The 21874-nt window shown below is 52.8% G+C and overlaps 3 protein-coding genes across 10 annotated transcripts; 2 read left to right on the top strand and 1 right to left on the bottom strand.

Moving 5' to 3' along the window:
• The first annotated feature begins 598 nt into the window (after positions 1-598).
• Positions 599-6745, top strand: USP21 (ubiquitin specific peptidase 21). 3 transcript variants are annotated; one of them, XM_074389603.1, is made up of 13 exons: positions 599-751; positions 1690-2310; positions 3048-3107; positions 3280-3400; positions 3624-3735; positions 3927-4082; positions 4566-4630; positions 4887-4990; positions 5174-5260; positions 5538-5609; positions 5841-5955; positions 6042-6156; positions 6360-6745. In XM_074389603.1, the coding sequence occupies exons 2-13, from the start codon at positions 1711-1713 to the stop codon at positions 6448-6450; spliced, it is 1698 nt and encodes a 565-aa protein (XP_074245704.1). In that variant the 5' UTR covers positions 599-751; positions 1690-1710; the 3' UTR covers positions 6451-6745. The 3 variants fall into 3 exon arrangements, with proteins under 3 accessions (XP_074245704.1, XP_074245703.1, XP_074245705.1); XM_074389602.1 differs by lacking the exon at positions 599-751 and adding an exon at positions 762-1104; XM_074389604.1 differs by lacking the exon at positions 599-751 and having other exon boundaries at positions 1969-2049; positions 2192-2310.
• Positions 6746-6835: 90 nt separating this feature from the next.
• Positions 6836-12843, top strand: PPOX (protoporphyrinogen oxidase). 4 transcript variants are annotated; one of them, XM_010348580.3, is made up of 13 exons: positions 6836-6898; positions 7854-7948; positions 8116-8250; positions 8385-8500; positions 8691-8823; positions 9132-9276; positions 9994-10184; positions 11285-11345; positions 11531-11649; positions 12036-12146; positions 12246-12395; positions 12532-12574; positions 12659-12843. In XM_010348580.3, the coding sequence occupies exons 2-13, from the start codon at positions 7862-7864 to the stop codon at positions 12799-12801; spliced, it is 1434 nt and encodes a 477-aa protein (XP_010346882.2). In that variant the 5' UTR covers positions 6836-6898; positions 7854-7861; the 3' UTR covers positions 12802-12843. The 4 variants fall into 4 exon arrangements, with proteins under 4 accessions (XP_010346882.2, XP_003938025.2, XP_039315727.1 ...); XM_003937976.4 differs by lacking the exon at positions 6836-6898 and adding an exon at positions 6905-7686; XM_039459793.2 differs by lacking the exon at positions 6836-6898 and adding an exon at positions 6905-7686 and having other exon boundaries at positions 9113-9276.
• Positions 12844-12936: 93 nt separating this feature from the next.
• Positions 12937-19836, bottom strand: B4GALT3 (beta-1,4-galactosyltransferase 3). 3 transcript variants are annotated; one of them, XM_010348578.3, is made up of 8 exons: positions 19292-19836; positions 18306-18451; positions 17680-17967; positions 16617-16852; positions 15805-15995; positions 15551-15673; positions 13856-13960; positions 12937-13718 (listed from the first exon to the last, which is right to left on the bottom strand). In XM_010348578.3, the coding sequence occupies exons 3-8, from the start codon at positions 17930-17932 to the stop codon at positions 13445-13447; spliced, it is 1182 nt and encodes a 393-aa protein (XP_010346880.1). In that variant the 5' UTR covers positions 17933-17967; positions 18306-18451; positions 19292-19836; the 3' UTR covers positions 12937-13444. The 3 variants fall into 3 exon arrangements, with proteins under 3 accessions (XP_010346880.1, XP_010346881.1, XP_010346879.1); XM_010348579.3 differs by having other exon boundaries at positions 18306-18380; XM_010348577.3 differs by having other exon boundaries at positions 17680-17946; positions 19292-19378.
• Positions 19837-21874: the final 2038 nt, after the last annotated feature.

Below are 21874 nucleotides of genomic sequence, written 5' to 3'. Positions count from 1 at the left end.
CCTGAGACATATGAACAGCTACGCTGGGTTGGGTTGAGAGGGAGTCGAAAGTAGAGGTTGCTCTGGTCAGGAGTGGGGAATGAAATGTTGACTGTTCTCCCTGCTGCTCAGATCTACCTTTGTGCTTTAGTGGTGATCCATGCTTCACCCTGTGTTAGCCTGCAAGAAATGGTTTTGGAGGGCCAGCACTTCTCGCTCTCCAGGGATCTTCCCATCCCTCTGTGAAGTGGTAATGCTTCTCCACTGGTCTGCAGGCTGGACCCAGGCCTGTAGCTTGCCACACTTGCACCCCTGCTGTCTGGGAAGGATCTGTGCTGTAAGCCTCGCGGCCATACTACGACTGTCAGATCTCCATCCCTATGGCCTATAGGATGAGGCGACGGCACACTATACCTCAGGGACTTGCGCCTTGGAGTCATGGATTCAAGCCCACTCGGGGCAGGGTTGAGGAGCGTTTCCGTGGTGGTGATCGGGGAGTCTTGGGGGCGGGATCACGCAAGCGCCAAGGGACCGGGTGGGAGGGGTTCGAGTATGGATGCGCAGGCGCGTTGAGAGACGATGAAGCCGGTGGCCGGTGGCCGGGCGGGACTAACAAAGATGGCGGCGGCCCCTGCGGCGGGAGCGATCTGGGCAACGGCTGCGGCTAAAGCTGCAGCCGGGCCCACGGGGGGGCTGCACGGGGGTAGTAGGGGGTGGCCCTGAGCTGCGCCTGGCCCCGGCTGGCCTCTCCCGCCGCCTCACAGGGGGACAGGTACGGGCCGGAGCGTTATGGCATGGCGGGGTGTGGGGGGTGCGCAGAGGGAAGACTGCTCCAGACCCGAGAGGACACTCTCCACAAAGGCGCGTGGGGCCCGGTGGGACCTGGGAGAACTGGGCTGGAGGGACAGCATCCCTGGACCTCGGGGAATACACCGCCGGATTCCGTAGCCAATCAGCGGCCTCGGCCTTTCTGCCCTCGAGGGGGGCGGACCCGGCTAAAGCCCTGCTGTGGTGGGAGAGGTGCAGAGATTAAGGGTCTAGGAGTTGTTCGTCCTCCAACCCCGATCACTGCCCCCTGAACCTCGACACCATGTCGGAGGTCGGAAGTGGGGGAGGGAATGGATCGTAAGTCACCCATTTAGTCTGCTTCATTTAGCAGCCCAAAGGGGCAGGGATTTGAGGATGGAGGGCTGTCTTTTGGGCTGTTATTCTTGCATCTGCACTGTCATTTGGTTGGAGGTCGTAAGTGACCCGAGGCACATCCTACTTTATTAGCCAGATATGGGGGTCCCATGTTATGTTAGAGCCCAGATAGAAGTTATCACTGGGTTTTCAGTAAAGCTGTATTCTGCAGGCAGGGGACGGGAGTGTGGAAAGGGTCAAAGCCATGGGCTGCTATCTTTCATTCATTCGTTTACTCCGTAGATACTAAGTATTTATACCAAACACAATGCCAGGTACTGGGGATATGATGGCTGATTCAGGAGACGTGGTAGGAACCACGTAGTGCATATACTGCTCCCCGCTTTCGTTGATGTGGTAGTGGTGATGACTGAGCAAATCTCATGTGGAAAGTGAGAGGACAGCAAGATATTGGGTATGGAATGGGGCAAAGCAGTAAGGGCAGATTAGTGTGGCAGGGTGCAGTACAGTAGCCTGGGTTCCTGTTTCCCCCCATGTTCAAATACTGACACTCTCTTCTCCTCCCAGGTCCAGCGTGTGGTGTCCACAATGCCCCAGGCCTCTGAGCACCGCCTGGGCCGGACCCGAGAGCCACCTGTTAATATCCAGCCCCGAGTGGGATCCAAGCTACCATTTGCCCCCAGGGCCCGCAGCAAGGAGCGCAGAAACCCAGCCTCTGGGCCAAACCCCATGTTACGACCTCTGCCTCCCCGGCCGGGTCCCCCTGAGGAACGGCTCAAGAAACTGGAGCTGGGACGGGGACGTACCTCAGGCCCTCGTCCCAGAGGCCCCCTTCGAGCAGATCATGGGGTTCCCCTGCCTGGCTCACCACCCCCAACTGTGGCTTTGCCTCTCCCATCTCGGACCAACTTAACCCGTTCCAAGTCTGTGAGCAGTGGGGACTTGCGTCCAATGGGGATTGCCTTGGGAGGGCACCGTGGCACCGGAGAGCTTGGGGCTGCACTGAGCCGCTTGGCCCTCCGGCCTGAGCCACCCACTTTGAGACGTAGCACTTCTCTCCGCCGCCTAGGGGGCTTTCCTGGACCCCCAACCCTGTTCAGCATACGGACAGAGCCCCCTGCTTCCCATGGCTCCTTCCACATGATATCTGCCCGGTCCTCTGAGCCTTTCTACTCTGATGACAAGATGGTGAGGACTTGACAGCGCACGTGGCCTTCACGCCCTTGTTCCTCTATGCTTTTCTGCCACCCTCTGCCTTTCCTGTCCCCCATTTCCTTCAAGTTCCTTTCTCATACCCTTGAGCCTCCCAGACCCTTTTCTGGGTTGTTGGTGACTCCCCAGCATGGTGTGCTGTTTCGGTCCCCAGGGAATTAGCCCAACTATTTAGAATTCTTCTTTGGGTCCCCAGGCCCTTCCTTTCCCTTGCTGCACCTTCTCTGCTGGGACTCTGCCTGGGCCTAATTAATCTCTGGAGCTAAAGAGAGGCTGGCTCAGAACATCTCAGCAAATGTGGTTGCACGTTTTCTGAGCTAAGTAAGCTAGGCTGATTGCAATTGGAGTCAGCAGGAGAAGGGGCGAGAAGGGGCCACGGGGGCAGGAGGAGGTTTTGGGGGCAGAAAGGTGGGAGTGGTGAGCAGCTGGGCAACCATGCCAGTCCTTGGGGAGTTGCCCCAGGAGCTGCAACGTCGGCTAGCTGAGCAGAGGAGTAAGTGGGCAACAGGTGGGACAGCCATGGCTGAGTCCGTGGTACATTCCGCTGTGATGGGCTTACTGCTCGTGACCAGTGAGGTAGGGAGACTAGAATACCTAGTGAGGGGAATAGGGTAGAGTTTGCGGATGAGGAGGCAGTGGGCAGCATGCTGTTGAAAGGATAAAGTGCCAGCTAGGATATATAGGAACTTGCCGATTGTACTCTGACCTTCCAGGCTCATCACACACTGCTTCTGGGCTCTGGTCACGTTGGCCTTCGAAACCTGGGAAACACGGTGAGAGCCATTCTCCTAGCTTTCCTCTCTAAAAGGAATGTGAAATGGTGCTGGGGCTAGGGAAAACCCGCAAGCTTGGGGAAGGCATGTGGAAGGAGAGCTCTGAAGCTCTTTTAAGGCTTTCTGGGCAGTGGTCCGGAGAGACAACAGCAGTGTCCCCGCTGCTCCCCAGTGCTTCCTGAATGCTGTGCTGCAGTGTCTGAGCAGCACTCGACCTCTTCGGGACTTCTGTCTGAGAAGGGACTTCCGGCAAGAGGTGCCTGGAGGAGGCCGAGCCCAAGAGCTTACTGAAGGTGGGGCAACACTTCTTGCTTCCTCTGTTCAAGTCCCTTTTCCCCCAGCCACTTGCAGGTCCATCTGCCAGTGCTGGTGGCCCCCAACCCTTAAATCTGGTAGTTGTATCTACTTTTCCCGGTGCCTACTTTCCTAAAGGTTGTTTTCGCCCTCTTAGCCACCTGTTGCTTGCCTCTTCCAGACATTAACCTTTGTTTCCCTTCCCCACTCATATCCCAACAGCCTTTGCAGATGTGATTGGTGCCCTCTGGCACCCTGACTCCTGCGAAGCTGTGAATCCTACTCGATTCCGAGCTGTCTTCCAGAAATACGTTCCCTCCTTCTCTGGATACAGGTGGGAGAGCTGGAGGCTATGGCGTTTCTCTCTGGCCATGTCTAGGGGTAGGGCCAAGCAAGGGCCTTGGCAGCACTGTTCTGAGCCTTGTGGTGTTCTTTATCCAGGAGGTGGGGACTGATATCTGGGCAGGGAATAGTGTCTGTGGATTAGGATGCGGGTCAGTTGCCCATACTCTTACCTGGCTGTAGCCAGCAGGATGCCCAAGAGTTCCTGAAGCTCCTCATGGAGCGGCTGCACCTTGAAATCAACCGCCGAGGCCGACGGGCTCCACCAATCCTTGCCAGCGGTCCAGCTCCCTCTCCACCCCGCCGAGGAGGGGCTCTGCTAGAAGAACCTGACTTAAGGTAAGGGTCGCTCCCCCTACCTCCTCTCCCCAGTAGTTTATCAGCAGCATTCACACTTCATAGAACTGAACTAGTCAAGATTGAAGATGTAGGGTCCAGGGAAACCCTTTAGTACAGAATATAGTGTGAGAAACTCTTCTAAGAAATGGAAGGAAGCAAGAGGGGGAGTCTAAGGGGAGCAGATAGAGGCAGAAGATCATGCTAGGGATGTCACCAAATAGAAGGAGAAGGGGATAATTAAGTTACAAATAGAGGAAGACAGCATATTCTTCCCTCGTGTACATTCCTTTCTTTTCTTCTCACCTTGGATTTCCCTAGAAATTTCACTGAGGCGTTATTTCTTTGACTTTTCCTTGTAATTTAGGGAAGGAGCAGGGGTGCGGGTGGGTTATAGGGCTTTGTGGGTCGTTTCGGTGGGTGTTGGGGGTGCCCAGTGTTCACACTGTCTCATGGGTCCTTCCCACTTCCCTTGATCTGTGGTAGTGATGATGACCGAGCCAACCTAATGTGGAAGCGTTACCTGGAGCGAGAGGACAGCAAGATTGTGGGTATGGAATGGGGCAAAGCAATGAGGGAATATTAGTGTGTGAGGTGGTACAGGCTTGGGGGGAGGAAATTGATACTGTCAAGGAGTATGGGAACAAGACTGGATGATGCAGATGTGAAGTTGTGTGAAGAGTTGGTTAGAGTGTTGGTAGTGGGAAAGGAAGGGTCAGGCAAAGGGGCAGGAAGAGATGGAAATCAAGAAATTATCTCATGGCATCCAACAATGACTTTTTCTCCTGTCCCTGTGCTTCTATCTAGACCTGTTTGTGGGCCAGTTGAAAAGTTGTCTCAAGTGCCAGGCCTGTGGGTATCGCTCCACGACCTTCGAGGTTTTTTGTGACCTGTCCCTGCCCATCCCCAAGGTGGGATTCCAGAGGATTCCAGGGTGGATAGGACAAGGGCTCTGTGACCCAAGCCTATCCACCTCCAAAATGTGGGAGGGAACCCTGTGGGTCTCTGGAGCAGAACTGAAGCCTGGATTGGTTGAGAAGAGTTGGAAAAGGCAATTCAGAACATGTTGACCCTTTCTTCCCCTTTTCCCCCAGAAAGGATTTGCTGGGGGCAAGGTGTCTCTGCGGGATTGTTTCAACCTTTTCACCAAGGAAGAAGAGCTAGAGTCGGAGAATGCCCCAGTATGTGGAGGTTCACAAGGGTTACAGTAAGGGCGGGAGACCTGGGGGGACTCCATGTGGATAAAAGGGACTGCATGATGCCTTAGTATGGGGAATAATATTTATGTATCTGGGTTTATGTAGGAGTCTCAGATGTGTTCTAGTACTCCTGGGGCAAAGGGGAGACGCCAAGAGGATCCAGCCATAATTGGGACACTTAAGTTTGTGGATAGGGGTGTCAGAAAAGCCAACTGAGGTTAGGAGCACATTAACCTAAGACTGTTTGCCATTTATTCAGGTGTGTGACCGATGTCGGCAGAAAACTCGAAGTACCAAAAAGTTGACAGTACAAAGATTCCCCCGGATCCTCGTGCTCCATATCCTAATCTTCAGATTCTTACTTCTCTTAGGATACCTCCCATACATTCTCTTTCCTCACTCTCCATGTTTCCAGAGAATTGAATTTTCCTTAGGAAAAGCCTGCCACCCACCTTTCCACAAGCCACTCTGCGTGTATGTTGGGAGGGAGAGAGAATAGCCTTGAGGACAGAAGTCCCCCTCAGAGGCCCTCTGCCTCTTTTTCCAAATGCTCCTTAACCAGGGCTTAGATCTGAATCGATTTTCTGCCTCCCGAGGCTCCATCAAGAAAAGTTCAGTAGGTGTAGACTTTCCCCTGCAGCGACTGAGCCTAGGGGACTTTGCCAGTGACAAAGCCGGTGAGTCTGGTGGGGAAGGTTCTAAGGAGCTGAAGGAGTGGGGGCACAGCTCTGATTTTAGAACTTGATCATCTCCAACCTCGCAGGAAGTCCTGTATACCAGCTGTATGCCCTTTGCAACCACTCAGGCAGCGTCCACTATGGCCACTACACAGCCCTGTGCCGGTGCCAGACTGGTTGGCATGTCTACAATGACTCTCGGTGAGAAGAGCCTCCTGTTTACATCCTGCCCCCTTCCCACTGCAGCCCTGACACTCTCCCCTTCTGTGAAGCCCCAGGAGAGCAGAGTGCCAGGTGAAAGGAGAGGTGGAGGTCTTGCTTGATCTCTTCCTGGATGCTCTGATATAGGGAGGAGGGGGTAAACCGGAATGACCACAACCTGTTCCCGATCTCCTTTTTCCTAGTGTCTCCCCTGTCAGTGAAAACCAGGTGGCATCCAGCGAGGGCTACGTGCTGTTCTACCAACTGATGCAGGAGCCACCCCGGTGCCTGTGATGCCCTCTCTAAGCCCTGGCACCTGTGAAGCCCTTTAAACACCCTTAAGCCCCAGGCTCCCCATTTACCTCAGAGACGTCTATTTTTGTGTCTTTTTAATCGGGGAGGGGGGAGGGGGTGGTCGTAGCTCCATTATTTTTTTTATTAAAAAGTACCCTTCCACCTGGAGGCTCCCTTGTCTCCCAGCCCCATGTACAGAGCTCACCAAGCCCTTGCCCATGTACAGCCCCCAGACCCTCTGCAATTTCACTTTTTGTGAATAAATTTATTAAGAAAAAAATGATGTGCTTATTTGTGTTTTTGCTTAGGGGGTGAAACAGGACTGGGCTAAATGGGAGCCTTCCTGGGACCCTGTTCCCTCTGTAACAGGTGGGGGCGCTCTTAGAGCCGAGGGGGAAAGGTTTCCGGGATGGTGCTGGACCCGGACCTGTGCGCCCCAGCAGTGAAGGTTAAGTACTGGGAGGAAAAGAGGGAAGGCACACACGAGTGAGGCTGCGGGGAGGCCTGAACTAGAGTGCAAGCTCTGGGGCGACAGGTTTGGTGGGCGGTAGGGGCTGACGCTGTTGACAAACACGGTACGTTGCCGGGCGGCCCTAGCTCCCGCAGGCCCGGTCTGTTGCTAACATCAAGGGGCTGTTTATGGAACCGCCTCCCCGTGGACCGGTCTCCAGTGTCCCTATCTACTCTCCCTAGAACCAAGCTTCTGGGGCCTTCCCTCCAGGGTTGTCACCCTAGCTGGGCGTACGAAGCTTGTGCTGGGGAACGCTAACTCCCCGGCGCTCGCCGCAGCGGCCCTAGGGAGGGCAGTGCCGGGTACGGCCGCTCACTTCCAGCTCGGCGCGGACGCGGTTAACCTCCGGCTCTTCCAGCGGCCGTCGCTCCGCCTCGGCCAGTTCAGTGATTTCATTGGTGAACGTGATCCGGGGCCTTCCAGCGCTCACCAATCCAGAAGTAGGAGTGATAGGGTCAGGCGCGTGCCGCGAGAATAGAGTGGACGGAAAGTCGGAGAGACCGAAAGGGTTGGGGGTGGGAGTAGCGGATTAGAAGCACTTGTTGGCCTACCCAGGCGTGGGAAGCAGAGTGCATCAAAACTCAGGCGTGCTGCCCGCCGCCGGAGTCCTGCGAGGGCAGATAGCTAGGGTGTGGCCCTTATCTGCACCCAGCGGAGCGCCGGCGGGGTACGGTCTTAGGACCTCGACCTCCTCCCTCATTTTCTCTCATCCCTACCTCTTGTGGGTGAGTCCTGGCCCCCGGACGGGGACTTACTGTTCCACCAGCCCATCCGTGCACGCATAGTTTCCCCTAAAGTGGTGAGTGGCCGGGAGTAGAACTCAAAATCGGCGGGGCTTCTGGAGCGCAGGATACCCCCAGTCTGCCTGTCCATATCGCCCCCTTTCCCCTAGGTTTCCCCATGGGCCGGACCGTGGTCGTGCTGGGCGGAGGCATCAGCGGCTTGGCCGCCAGTTACCACCTGAGCCGGGCCCCCTGTCCCCCTAAGGTGAGTGCTCCACTCGTGCCAGAGGGAGCTTCATTTAATGTCCTTTTCCCATTTCCATCAAAAGCTAGATGGATCCTGGCCCGCCAAATGTGCCTCTTCCCGTCCCTTCCTGACCTCTCACCGGCGGCTACAGGAGGTGCTGCGGTGTCGCTCTCTCTTGTCGCCAGGTGGTCCTGGTGGAGGGCGGTGAGCGTCTGGGAGGCTGGATTCGCTCCGTTCGAGGGCCGAATGGCGCTATTTTTGAGCTTGGACCTCGGGGAATTAGGCCGGCGGGAGCCCTCGGGGCCCGGACCTTGCTCCTGGTGAGAGGCTTGTGGGTGTCCAGGAGAGGCGGGGGAGAGGCTTTCACTGGGGAACAGAGTTCAGGAGAGGAAGCATGTTTGGTGGGTCAGACCTTCCCTTAGTCTCTCCTCTTCTGAGGGCATGTGGAGAGCAGGTTTCTGAGCTTGGCTTGGATTCAGAAGTGCTGCCTGTCCGGGGAGACCACCCAGCTGCCCAGAACAGGTTCCTCTACGTGGGCGGTGCCCTACATGCCCTACCCACTGGCCTCAGGTAACACCACCACCTCTTTACTGCACCCCCTTTTGCTGTGCCCTCATCCTCATATGCCTTCCATAGATTTCTTTATCTCCCTGTCAGCCTTCCCAGCAAAAGGGAGCCAAATGAGTGAAAATGACCCTAGCTCCTGGAGCTGGGGAGGTACGTCAGGAGCCTCCCCCTCACTATGCCTTTCTCCATGCAGGGGGCTACTCCTCCCTTCATCCCCATTTACCAAACCTCTGTTTTGGGCTGGACTGAGGGACCTGACCAAGCCCCGGAGCAAAGAGCCTGATGAGACTGTGCACAGTTTTGCCCAGCGCCGCCTTGGACCTGAGGTGACACCTGCTCAGAGGCCCCAAACCTCTTCCCTCCTAAAGCAGCTTCAGAGCTCTCTATTCGAACCTACCACCTAGGGGCTCTTCTCTATTACTTGGGGATGCCCTCTTCTCTTCATATCCCACCCCCTCATCCTTCCCAAAACTCATTATTGGGAGTGAAGGCCTTCACTTCCATCCTTCTGTCATAGTGTGAATGTCCCCCAACCCAAACCCTATCCCACCCCCATTCCCTACCAAATAGGGGCTGTGGAAACGAGTCAGTGCAGATTATTCTTTGGCTCCTCAGTCCCAGTCTCACCCTCAAGGTGGCGTCTCTAGCCATGGACAGTCTCTGCCGTGGAGTGTTTGCAGGCAACAGCCGTGAGCTCAGCATCAGGTCCTGCTTTCCCAGTCTCTTCCAAGCTGAGCAAACCCATCGTTCCGTATTACTGGGCCTACTGCTGGGGCCAGGTGAGGGGGATTGGTTCAAAGGGTGAAGATATTAAGGACTGCCAAAGTGAGGGATGGGGGACAAGGGGTGCTATTCAGTGATTTTTTTTTTTTTTTTTGTCGGAGTCTTGGTCTGCCTCCCAGGCTGGGGTGCCCCCGTGCGATCTCAGATCGGCTCACTGCAACCTCTGCCTCCCAGGTTCAGGCAATTCTCCTGCGTCAGCCTCCTAAGTAGAGGGGATTACAAACATGTGCCACCATGCCTGGCTAATCTTTGTATTTCTTTGGTAGAGAAGGAGTTTCACTATGTTGGCCAGGCTGGCCGTGAACTCCTGACTTCAGGTGATCCACCTGCCTCAACCTCCTAAAGTGCTGGGATTACAGGTGTGAGCCACCACATCCAGCCTCGATGATTCTTTTTTTGTTTCCAGCTGAGTCTCACTCTGTCACCTGGGCTGGAGTGCAGTGGCGCCATCTCGGAACACTGCCACCTCTGCCTGCCAGATTCAATCGATTCTCCTGCCTCGCCTCCCAAGTAGCTGGGATTACAGGCACCCACCAGTACCCCCAGCTAATTTTTTGTATTTTTAGTAGAGACAGGGTTTCACCATGTTGGCCAGGCTGATCTCGAACTCCTGACCTCATGATTTGCCTGCCTAGGCCTCCCAAAGTGCTGGCATTACAGGCACGAGCCACCATGCCCAGCCCCTCGATGATACTTCTTTGCTTCCTCTGCAGGGCGGACCCCACAGCCAGACTCAGCACTTATTCGTCAGGCCTCTGCTGAGCGCTGGAGCCAGTGGTCACTTCGTGGAGGTCTAGAGATGTTGCCTCAGGCCCTTGAAATCCACCTGACTAATAGGGGGGTCACTGTTCTCAGAGGCCAACCAGTCTGTGGGCTCAGCATCCAGGCAGAAGGGCGCTGGAAGGTAGGGGAACCCCTGGAGTGTAATGAACCTGTCAATGTTTTCATCTTTTTTTTTTTTTTTTTTTTGAGACGGAGTTTCACTCTTGTTACCCAGGCTGGAGTGCAATGGCGCGATCTCGGCTCACCGCAACCTCCGCCTCCTGGGTTCAGGCAATTCTCCTGCCTCAGCCTCCTGAGTAGCTGGGATTACAGGCACGCACCACCATGCCCAGCTAATTTTTTGTATTTTTAGTAGAGACGGGGTTTCACCATGTTGACCAGGATGGTCTCGATCTCTTGACCTCGTGATCCGCCCGCCTCAGCCTCCCAAAGTGCTGGGATTACAGGCTTGAGCCACCGCGCCCGGCTAATGTTTTCATCTTTATCCGAGTTGTTTAACTAGGTCAGGGCCAATGGGACTGGAATTCCTCATTGTTTTCGTGCCTTAGAAGCTACTTAGACATGGGCTACCCCAGAATCCTAGACCCTATTTATGTAACTCTTCCTCAAAGACCCTATGCAAGTCTGTAGATAGAAGTGGTACTTATAAGTGGCTTAGAGTTAGGGGAAAGAACCCAGCTTTGCTGGGCATGGTGGCTCACGCCTGTAATCCCAGCACTTTGGGAGGCCGAGGCAGGCAGATCACCTGAGGTCAGGAGTTTGAGACCAGCCTGACCAACATGGAGAAACCCTGTCTCTACTAAAAATACAAAAAAATTAGCCGGGTATGTTAGCACATGCCTGTAATCCCGGCAACTCAGGAGGCTGAGACAAGAGAATTGCTTGAACCCAAGACGCAGAGGTTGTGGTGAGCCAAGATCATGCCATTGCACTCCAGCCTGGGCAACAAGCGTGAAAGTCCATCTCAAAAAAAAAAAAAAAACCCAGCTTTACTGAACATTTCGGAACAGCCACACTGGCCTGTCTGTTCCACTTCCTGGAGTACACAGAGGAGTGATTTTTGTGAAGTCTACACAGTCACCCAGTCTCTTCATCTTGGGTCAGTATGCAGTCTTCCCAGCCACGTGGGTGCCTGGGAAACTGAGAGTGAGGCACCAGAAGTCTCTTCTCACTCATCAAATTCTCATTTTCTGGGTCTCTCAAATGTTTTCATTCTCTCAGATATCTCTAGGGGACAGCAGTCTGGAGGCTGACCATGTTATTAGTGCCATTCCAGCTTCAGGTAATGGGATAGCCACCTTCCTCTTCCCCCACCCCTACCAGTGAGAGGCAAAAGCTGTACCTTCTTGGGCCAGCAGGACCACACCACGCCCCCGAACTCATTATCTCTATGGGAGTCTAATCCCAAAGAGGACTGACAACTGTAGTGGGAATGCCTCCTGAATCAGGCCTCTGCCTTACCTCTAGTGCTCAGCAAGCTGCTGCCCGCTGAGGCTGCACCTCTGGCTCGTGCCCTTAGTGCCATCACTGCTGTGTCTGTAGCTGTGGTAAATCTGCAGTACCGAGGAGCTCATCTGCCTGTCCAGGTATGATAAAGAAGGGAAGGAGAGGCTGAGTGCAGTGGCTCACCCCTGTAATCCCAGCACTTTGGGAGGCCAAGATGGGTGGATCGTGAGGTCAGGAGTTTGAGACTAGCCTAGCCAACATGGTGAAACCCCATCTCTGTGAAAAATATAAAAATTAACCAGGTATGGTAGCACACAACTGTAATCCCAGCTACTCGGGAGGCTGAGGCAGGAGAATCACTTGAACCTGGGAGGTGGAGGTTGCAGTGAGCTGAGATTGTGCCACTGCCCTCCAGCCTGGGTGACATAGCAAGACTCGGTTCCCCCCTCCCCCTCACAAAAGAAAAAGGAGAGACAGGCTTAGCTAGAGCCCTTTTCTTCTGACCCATGAATGTCCTTCTCTCTAGGGATTTGGACACTTGGTGCCATCTTCAGAGGATCCAGGCGTCCTGGGAATTGTGTATGACTCAGTTGCTTTCCCTGAGCAGGATGGGAGCCCCCCTGGCCTCAGAGTGACTGTGAGAAGAGGAAACTTTGCCTAGTGGCATTTCCAGAGGGCTTCTCTGTGCTCTAGTATAGTCAAGGCCAGACTGATCAGTGCTATATTCCCTCCCTAGGTGATGCTGGGAGGTTCCTGGTTACAGACGCTGGAGGCAAGTGGCTGTGTCTTATCTCAGGAGCTGTTTCAACAGCGGGCACAGGAAGCAGCTGCCACACAATTAGGACTGAAGGAGCTGCCGAGTCACTGCTTGGTCCATCTACACAAGGTAACTTGGGATAAACTTCCCTCAGCTATCCGTTGAAGGCCTTGAAGACGGGAACTGGAACATTTGCCACTCTATGTCAGCCAAGGCCTGGGTTATCAATAATAAACTTTCCCTGCATCCTCTCCTCTCTTCTCAGAACTGCATCCCCCAGTATACACTAGGTCACTGGCAAAAACTAGGTAAGTTGGGAAAATAGCTGGATTGAGGTGGGCCAAGGGCATCAGGCCCCCGGCTATAACATTCCTTTCATGCTTTCCTTCCAGAGTCAGCTAGGCAATTCTTGGCCACTCACAGGTTGCCCCTGACTCTGGCTGGAGCCTCCTATGAGGGGGTTGCTGTTAATGACTGTATAGAGAGTGGACGCCAGGCAGCAGTCAGTGTCATGGGCACAGAACCTAACAGCTGATCTCCAGCTCTCACTCATGAAAATAAAAGTTGCTGGAGCTTGGCTTGGTCTGGCTGTTCTATCACCTACAGGCATAAAAATGTAGGGGGGAGCAAAGAGGCAAAGTGTGCCTGGGATGCAGAAAGCAGAAGCAGATGAGAGACAAAGTCCTTTATTAGAAAATATATCAAAATCCCAGCCCCCTGAGCCAGGACCAGAAGAGGGAGCTATTCCAGCATGGGCAGAAAATGCCCAGGGAGGGGCTTCCTTCACCAAACTACTTCCCGGGAACCATAAATAGAATAAATATTCACAGAGGTCCCAGGAGAAGTCAGATCACTCTTCTCTCCATGAAGAGGAAGGGGCTTGGGGTCCAGCCCTGCTCCTACCCTAGGGGCAGGGACTCCCAGGAATCGTCACATAAAATCATGACATCAAGGATTCACAGTCATAAGCCCTACAGGAGACCCTAGAAAGAGGGGCCCCCCTAGGTCTAGAGGAGCCCAGCTCCAGTCCAGCAGTGTGGAGAGACCCCTGCCCCCTAGCATGGCACCAGAGTTCAGTTCCCCCACAGCCCTCTGAGAACAGTGAGGAGCTGAGGGTGGTGGGGAGAATACAACCCTGTGAGTTCGGTTTCATGATTAAGGTAGGCAGGAAGGAGGAGTCAGTGTGAACCTCGGAGGGCTGTGTGGTTGGCAGTAGGTGGAGGCCCAGGCCTGGCTGGGGGCTGGCGTTGCAGCATCTCTTGACGGAAGGCTTGGGAGGAACCAGGTGGGTAACGGGGCCCAGAAGGAGCTCGAGGACCCCGAGGGTCAGTCCCAATGTCTGCTGTGATGTTGGTATAAAGAGGACCCAGCTCTCGAGCCAGCAGTCGGTATGTCAGTGAGTTCATCCCATCTTGTGTCCAGGAATTCTGGGTACGGACCAGGAGGTCAAATCTGAGGGTTAGAAGTTGGAGACTAAGACACAGAAAGGAAGAGCCAGAAATCTAGGGACTTTTAGGAGTTTCCTGGCTAGGGGTACAGAACCCTGAGGATCCAGTAACAATTCCCAGGCAGTCCTTCCTTCTTCCTACCTGTGGGGATTTTCCTCGTTGCCCTTATCTCCTCGGTGCTTCACCATCTTATAGTGCCCTACAGATGTGGGGGGCCGAGAGATCTTCATCCCAGCCAGGCGCACCCTATGGGAAAAGTGAGGCGATCATGGAGGATCCAGAGTGGAAGAAGGCAAAGAAGGGATTCCATGTTTCTGTACGCAACAAACAACTATTGCTCAGTAAGCAAAAAAAAAAAAAAAAAAAAAAAAAAGAGCCCAGGGCTGAAGTCAAACAAAGAAGGAAATGGGTGAAGAGAATGTAAAAGCTGGATGTATCCAAATCCTCAGGGTCCAGTGCCAGTCACCCTGGAGCCTTTAAACAGTTGGCAAAGGTAGGTTTGCACCTCCTGCCCTGGCTTCCTAAATGGCTGCTAGGAGCTGCCCTTGCAGTCTAGGAAGGACACAGAGAGAGGCCATTCTGTCAAAAGGATAAAAAAAGACTGGGAGTTGCAGACCCAAGCTCAGCAATTCCTATTTAGAATAGTGACTGAGCTACCCCAAGTTCTCTCCCACATCCCCCATGTTAAGAAAAAGGTAAGCCAGCTGCAGTGGCTCACACCTGCAGTTCTAGCACTTTTGGATGCCAAGGCAGAAGGATCACTTAAGGCCAGGAGTTCAAGACCAGCCTGGGAAAATAATGAGACCCTGTCTCTAGGGGAGGGAAAAAAAGAAAACCTCGAAAGAAAGAGGCCAGGCACGGTGGCTCACACCTGTAATCCGCCGAGGCGGGCGGATCATCTGAGGTCAGAAGTTCAAGACCAGCCTGACCAACATGGTGAAACCCCATCTCTACTAAAAATACAAAACTAGCTGGGCGTGGTGGCAAATGCCTATAATCCCAAATACTGGGGAGGCTGAGGCAGGAGAATCGTTTGAAACTGGGAAGCAGAGGTTGCAGTGAGCCGAGATCACGCCATTGCACTACAGCCTGGGCAAAAAGAGCAAAATTCTGTCTCAAAAAAAAAAAAAAGAAAAGGGTAGAACCAGGTAATCAGGACCTTGAAAGAAACAAAATCCACCTCTGACACACAGAAGCATGGAGTGCAGATGGCCTGGGAAGTAACTGGAAGAATATTTATATATATTTACAATTCACAGGGTGCTTCACACACATACAAAGGATGAGAATTCACAGAGACATCATCACAGAGGACACAGGGGGAGGGGAGGCAATTGGTCCTGCATACCAAGCCCAAATATTCATACCACAGACATGAAATTGGGTCAGCTGAGGCTGAAGGTCAGAGTGTTTCACATGCTTAAAATGAGTAGGCCCTGTGCCAATGGCACAGGCCTTTTACAAAGTGATTCTGGGATACAATGGAGCAGAGTCCCTCTCTCCCAACCCCATAGGAAGTGGTCTGGCTGGAACCCTAGCAGAAGGCAAGACTAAACTGTCTCTGGGCCACTTTCCAGCTCTGGAATCCAGTGATACCATTTCCTATTGATCTTATGTCCTCTCCCAAGAACAAACTAACAGGAGACTGAGGGATGACACAATGGGCAGCAGCATGCAAGCCTGACCTGAGTATCCTGAAAAGACTAAGGGAAATAAATGGGCTTAGTGCAAGACCAGGAGCTAAAGGTTAGTGTTGAAGGACTATGGCCAGAGGTGGTCTTAGAGGACAGGAATCCAGACTGAGCTCAGATGCGAGGGGGCGGCAGGAAGACTGACCTGGTAGCAATGTCATCATCCTCACCACCCCAGCCCCAGTATTCATTGGGGAAGCCATTCATCTTCAGGTACTGGTCAGGAGTAAGTGCCGAGACGCCTCCGAAGTACTGGGGGTATGGGAGGCTGGGGAGAGAAAGATCCTTGCATGCCACAAGTCTTCTGGGGAGACATCCCCAACCACAATCCCCTTGGCTCTCCTCCTTCCACTGGACAGTGGGCTTCCCTGTTTCCCAGCACCCTTCCATGCCCTCTACCTGTATCCAAACTTGTTCATAGCAACAGCAACATGGCGGGGTCCCCGGGGGTCACACACATACAGATTGTGGTCATTTTCTGGCAAGAGGTCCACATCATGCAAGAACAGGCAGTCCCACTCTTCATCACGCAAGGCCTCTCGCACCCCAACATTCAGCAGTTTTGCCCTGTTAAATGTTCCATTTCCAGCCTGGAAGATAATGGAGGGGGACCAGACTATGTCTGTAGGTGGCATGGAGAAGAGGGGGTTAAAGAATAAAAGTAAAAAGAAGGAAATCAAAGTGGGGTGGAGGGAAAGGAGAATGAAAAAGAAAGACTATCTTTTTATTTTTCCATTTAGTCATTTGACAAATCTAGCTTGTGTATTGGTATGGGCCTGATACTTAGATGCTGCTGTCTAGCATTTCATGCTGACAACCGCAACCAGCAACGGTGTGGTGTGGAACAGGTCGTGTCGTGGTTATCTGCTCTTTCCTCACGTTGGATGGCTAAGTTTCTTGCTCAGAGTCATATATGTAAGAAGTGACAGAACAAGAATTTTAGCCCTATTGTGTCCAATTCTAAATATGCACAAGGCATTCAACGAAGGAGAAATCACAGAAAAGTGCAGGACAGTGGGAACAACCTAAGCAGATTAAGGAGAGGTATGGGACTGACAGATTAGGAAGAGCAGTGCCAGGTGCCTCTCCACACTCGATAGTCTGGCCTTCTTAAAATTATTCTAGGGACCCATTAGATGTGAGTGGAATGGCATGTGCTTGAGGAGTCCTTAGAAGAAAGTCAGTCAAAATGAAGTGGAGATTGGGGGTACCTGGTGGATGACATAGATGCCATAGGCAAGCTGCTGGCGCTGTAAGAATGGGTGCAGGTGGTAGAGCAGCAGGCGCAGGTGGTGCTCCCGGGCACGATGGGGCACAATGATGGCTGTCCGGGAGCGGGGCTCACACCCTGCAGGGCGGTACCGGCCCCCTGGTTCTACCCTGGGATTCCGCTCCACAATCTCTGCCAGTGATGGCACTGGGCTAAAGGACACCGACACAGGACCCACTGTTGGGAAGGAATGGCAAGTAGAGGGATCAGAGGGGTAAAGAGAAAAGAATCAAACTAGGGTCTGGCAATACTTCTGGCACTGGCAGTCTGGTTCTGGGGTTTAGTTCTTAGCACTCACTCAGAAATCTCACATGCCTTGACTGCCCTTCATTGGGACAGCTCTACAAGAGCTGGAAGGTGCAGGATCCTTACCTAGCCTACTTTTCTCATTTTAGGGTTGCATAACTTTCTCCTGTCTCACAGGGTTGGAAGCTACAGTTGAAGGCTGGAGAGAACAAGACTTGCAACTAATTAAACCAGAGCTCATCTACAAGGAAAACAATTCCTAGCCTGGGGCAGGCAGTAGAAAGTGTGGGGTGGCTCATGCCTGTAATTTCAGCACTTTGGGAGGCCAAGGCAGGTGGAACATGAGGTCAGGAGCTCAAGACCAGCTTGGCCAAGATAGTGAAACCCCGTTTCTACTAAAAATACAAAAATAAGCTGGGCGTGGTGGTGCCCGCCTGGAATCACAGCTACTCAGGAGGCTGAGGCAGGAGAATTGCTTGAACCTGGGAGGCGAAGGTTGCAGTCAGCTGAGATTGCATCACTGCGCTCCAGCCTGGGTGATAGAGCGAGACTGGGTTTCAAAAAAAAAAAAACTGGAAATGCAACAGTCTAATCTAAGCTCCCAATTCAGAGTCCACTGTATCTCAACCACAGCTTATATTCAGAGTCCATTATCCTCTTCTGAGTCCCACTCCTGCCACTTCATGCCTCCCTGTCCCCAAGCCTCCTGTTCCCACACCTTGTCCTTCCTTTCACAACCTCCTTCCTCCTGCACTTACCTAAGAGAGGAGATCGTTCTGGACAGTAGGGCAGATCTTGAGGAGCTGGAGGACCCCCTGGGGCCCCAGGCAGGTGACTGAGGTTACTGTAGACATCACGAGGATGAGAATAGTCAAATGTTGGCCCCTGATCTCGGCCAAACAGGGCACTGAGACTTCGGAAGCCCCCCAATGACAGGTACATCATGACAGCCAGCTGGGAGCCCACAAGCAGGGCCAGCGTGCAGGGCCGCTCCAGCAGCCTCCGCAACATCCTGGGGGTGAGATCTAGGAAGGGAAAGGGGAATTCTAGGGTAGGCAGGAAGAGAGCGAGCCAGCAGAGAGGTCAGTGGGTAGGGATGAAGGTGGTGCCAGGGGTAAAGAGGAAAAAGAGGCAGAGAACAAAGTCACAGAAGGGAGTACACAGGTGCACAGTCGCGCAAGGAAACAGAATGTAACCACCAGTAGCCCTATCACCTGTCACTTCAGCCCAAGTTTCACTCTCTTCTACCTCCCCCCAAACCACTCCTACCATCTACTGTCAGTCCTCACCCCCAAGAATGTTTACATCATTCAAGTCTCATGTTCATTTCAGAAGTCTCTAGAATACCCCTCTTCCAATTTTAGAGGGAAGGAGACAGACTCACCTAGGTTCAAGCTGTCTTCTTGGGGATCATGGCGGCTCCAGGAGGTCCCGGGGGGACAGAGATGTGAGGCATTATCTAAAATTGGAAATGTCACAGAGGGCAGAGAAAGGCTCCATCTAGCACTCCAGCAGCAAATCTGGGACCAGCTGGAACAGAAGTGGTAAAAGATAACTAGCCACCTGCACCGCCAGAGATCAGGATCAGGGTGAAGCCGGTTTCCCAGCAGGGGAAGTGAAGCAAAGTGGTTGGAAAGGAGAGGAGGAGCGGAAGACGGTAGGTCCCTTGCCTCTCTCCCGTGCTACTCTGGAATGGCAGTGTCAGGTTCATACTTAATCACCCCCGTACCTCCACCCCAACAGGATAGACTTGTTTGGGGAATGGGGATAGGACAGCGAATGGAAACAGTTTTCCCCCAGACCAAGAACCCGTTCAAGTGACTACAGGGTCATGACAGGACCGTGGAATGGACTAAGGAGTACCCAGGGTGAAATAGGAAACAGGCTCCTTCCGTTCTGCCTGTGCCTGGGCGCCAGCTCCTCAGGTGCAGGGACCATGATCACCTGGGAGCTGAAAGCAAACAGCCCCGGAGCTCGGCGGAGAGTAGGGTGGGGGTGGCGTCCTCTACCTTTTTTTTAACCTTTCCCCCGTTCTGAGGGGTTGGGAGGAGGGTTACTGCTGGAGAGAAGGGAAGAGGACGAGCAGGGGCAGAGACAGTCGGGGTTGGTGGAGGGGCTCACCTGAAGGGGCGTGGTCCGCGCTATACAGGGGGTTAAAACCCAGCTCTTTGGGAGCACGCCCATCCCAGCCCAGTCTCCAGCTTTCGCCCTACCTTGCAACGTGAGCCCGCCCGGCCCCCGTCCTTACTTCCACCTGAGACCCCGTCCCTGCTCAGGCTCCTCTCCAGGCATTACTCAAACTTCTCACCCTCTCGACTGCCCGAACCTTTATCCCAGACCTCCGTCCCCACGCGTCCTCAGTGCACATACCCGGTCTTTTGCTGCCTGTCGTCACCGCCACCCCGGCAGCCGGGCAAGCATCACTGCCGCCATCTTGGAAGCGGGCGCCGCGGAGGCGGAGCCTGGCGTCACGGGGCGTGGCCTCGGGGCGGAGCAACCCGGGCTGGGGAGGCACAGGGTCTGAGGTACCGCGTGGCCGCGGGCTGGTGCGGGAGCGGCGCCGGAGACTGTCCGCCTCGAACGCATAGTAGGCTACCCCTTGGGGGGCGGGAGCGGGAGGTCAGGGCCCCTCCGCAGACTGCTAGTGGGATTTCATGTCCTGCCCCTCAGATTTATAAAAGCAGAAGCTCAAGCCCTTCCTTTTCGTCTGGGCGGAGACTGATCAAGAGGCCGGAGAGCCGGTTTCTGGTGCTCCCGCTGACCTCATTATCACCCTGGGGTTTGCTGAGCCCTCTCCCAGTGTCAGTGGCACCCCCTGCACCCTAGTGCCACTTAGTATCAATTGTTCCTCACGCAGGCTACAGCGTTGCCGACTGCTCTAGCGCATTTGTGTATTCCCATGGAATCTCTCAGGCCTGGAAATAAAAAAACGATTAGTTACTAAAACAACGAAACATTGAATGTGGAGGGAAAGGCAGAGTCTTCTTTAAAGTAAAATTGTGTTTCCCCAGATATTAGAGTAAAATGGATGCTCTGTTAATATGAAATATGTTTACCTTACGACAAACACTCCCCCCCCCCCCGTATATATTGTGTTCCTTTTAAGCAGATTTTCACGCTGAAGAAACAATCAGAGACTTGAATAACTCACAGAATCTGCCTCAGAAAGCCCATGATATTGTGTATCTTGTATGGAAGGAGGGATGTAAATAATATAATGTGATAAATATGCTGGCCTACAAGTGGCAACTCATTCATACATGGAGATGCCAGAAAGGCTTCCCAGAAGTGACGGCTAACGGGAAATCTGAAGGACTTACCTGTAGTATATGCTTCTGCTTTAAAGAGTCTGTTTTCATGGAAGTTATTTTACAATTCAGTATAGGTAACTGATCTGTATGCAAATTCTGTCCTGTCTGGTAGAGGTTCAATTAACCTGCTACTCCCCACATTGTGGGAAAAAAAGGCAGCTTGGAGCTGGGCACTGTGTTCACGCCTGTAATCGCAGCACTTTGAGAGGCTGAGGAGGGTGGATCACTTGAGGTCAAGAGTTCGGGAACAGCCTGGCCTACATCGTGAAACCCCGTCTCTACTAAAAATACAAAAATTAGCTAGGCGTGGTGGCACATGTTTGTAATTCCAGCTACTTGGGAGGTTGAGGCAGGAGAATCACCTGAAACTGGGAGGTGGAGGTTGCAATGAGCAGAGATCTAGATACTACACTCCAGCCTGGGTGACAAGAGTGAAACTCCATCTCAAAAAAAAGAAAAAGCAGTCTGGGCCTCCATTTTCATATTCATTTCTGTTTTCCTGATCCAGGAATATGTCTGTTCTCTAGATTTTCTCTTATATTATAACATCTGCTAGTTTTTTGTTTTTGTTTTTGTTTAAAGATGGGGTTTCACCATGATGGCCAGGCTGGTCTCGAACTCCTGACCTCAGGTGATCCTCCCACCTCAGCCTCCCAAAGTGCTAGGATTACAGGTGTGAGCCACCACGCCCAGCTCAACATCTGCTAGTTTTTTCATGAGTTAAGTAAAATCAACACGTGTTCATTTTTCTCTTAATTTCTTTTTTCCTTCCTTCTCTCTCTCCTTCCTTCCTTCCTCTTTTTTCCTTTTCTTTTCTTTTTTCCAAATACCCAGTCTTCAAGGCAAATGTGTTCTTTTTTTTTTTTTTTTCTGAGATGGAGTCTTGCTCTGTTGCCCAGTCCAGAGTGCAGTGGCTGCAACCTTCGCCTCCCAGGTTTAAATGTTCTCCTGCCTCAGCCTCCTGAGTAGCTGGGATTACAGGCACCCACCACTGTGCCTGGCTAATTTTTGTATTTTTAGTAGAGATGGGGTTTCACCAGCTTGGCCAGGCTGGTCTCAAACTCCTGACCTCATGATCCACCCACCTTGGGCTCCCAAAGTGCTGGGATTACAGGTGTGAGCCACTGCGTGGAGCCTACGTATTCATTTTTATATTGACAAAGACCCGCTCCTTAATGAAACTTTCAACAGGCTCCTCTGAGACCTCTTTTTGACTAGGTCTTGTCCTTAGGCCCTGTTTTGGACCTGCCTAGCCAATTATAGCAAGAATCCTGCCAAATCAGTTTAGGGATAATTCCCTGCCCACTTCTCCATCCACCCCTAATATCTGATCTAACTCATCACCCTCACTTGCCTTCAGGAAAGATCCTGTTAGGTCAAGGTCTGTTTAGCAAGCAACCTCCTAGCCTTGATGTAATTTTCCTCCCATCTACTGATTGATTCTGCTCATTGACTATTGCAGTAGTCCAGAAGAGTCTTCCTTACCGTTTTAACAAGTGTCAGAATAATTTTTTCTTTTTTTTTTGTTTTTTTGTTTTTTTGTTTTTTTTTTTTTGTTTGTTTGTTTGTTTGTTTGTTTTTTTTGAGACGGAGTTTCGCTCTTGTTACCCAGGCTGGAGTGCAATGGCGCGATCTCGGCTCA

This window comes from Saimiri boliviensis, chromosome 19, assembly GCF_048565385.1.
Source record: "Saimiri boliviensis isolate mSaiBol1 chromosome 19, mSaiBol1.pri, whole genome shotgun sequence".
Lineage (NCBI taxonomy): Eukaryota > Metazoa > Chordata > Mammalia > Primates > Cebidae > Saimiri > Saimiri boliviensis.
The sequence above is the reverse complement of the archived record's forward strand: the minus strand, read 5'-3'. Positions and strand labels throughout refer to the sequence as shown.

Bases quoted from the DNA above. Each gene is read 5' to 3' on its own strand.
- USP21 (XM_074389603.1), top strand. From the start codon at position 1,711: ATGCCCCAGGCCTCTGAGCACCGCCTGGGCCGGACCCGAGAGCCACCT. The intron at 5,610-5,840 runs GTGCTCCATATC...CTCCTTAACCAG, and splicing joins AAAGATTCCCCCGGATCCTC to GGCTTAGATCTGAATCGATT. The intron at 6,157-6,359 runs GTGAGAAGAGCC...CCTTTTTCCTAG, and splicing joins CATGTCTACAATGACTCTCG to TGTCTCCCCTGTCAGTGAAA.
- B4GALT3 (XM_010348578.3), bottom strand. From the start codon at position 17,932: ATGTTGCGGAGGCTGCTGGAGCGGCCCTGCACGCTGGCCCTGCTTGTG. The intron at 15,996-16,616 runs GTACCCCCAATC...ATTATCTTCCAG, and splicing joins GCATCTATGTCATCCACCAG to GCTGGAAATGGAACATTTAA. The intron at 15,674-15,804 runs GTAGAGGGCATG...TTCTCTCCCCAG, and splicing joins ATGAACAAGTTTGGATACAG to CCTCCCATACCCCCAGTACT.
- PPOX (XM_010348580.3), top strand. From the start codon at position 7,862: ATGGGCCGGACCGTGGTCGTGCTGGGCGGAGGCATCAGCGGCTTGGCC. The intron at 7,949-8,115 runs GTGAGTGCTCCA...TCTTGTCGCCAG, and splicing joins GGGCCCCCTGTCCCCCTAAG to GTGGTCCTGGTGGAGGGCGG. The intron at 11,650-12,035 runs GTATGATAAAGA...CCTTCTCTCTAG, and splicing joins GAGCTCATCTGCCTGTCCAG to GGATTTGGACACTTGGTGCC.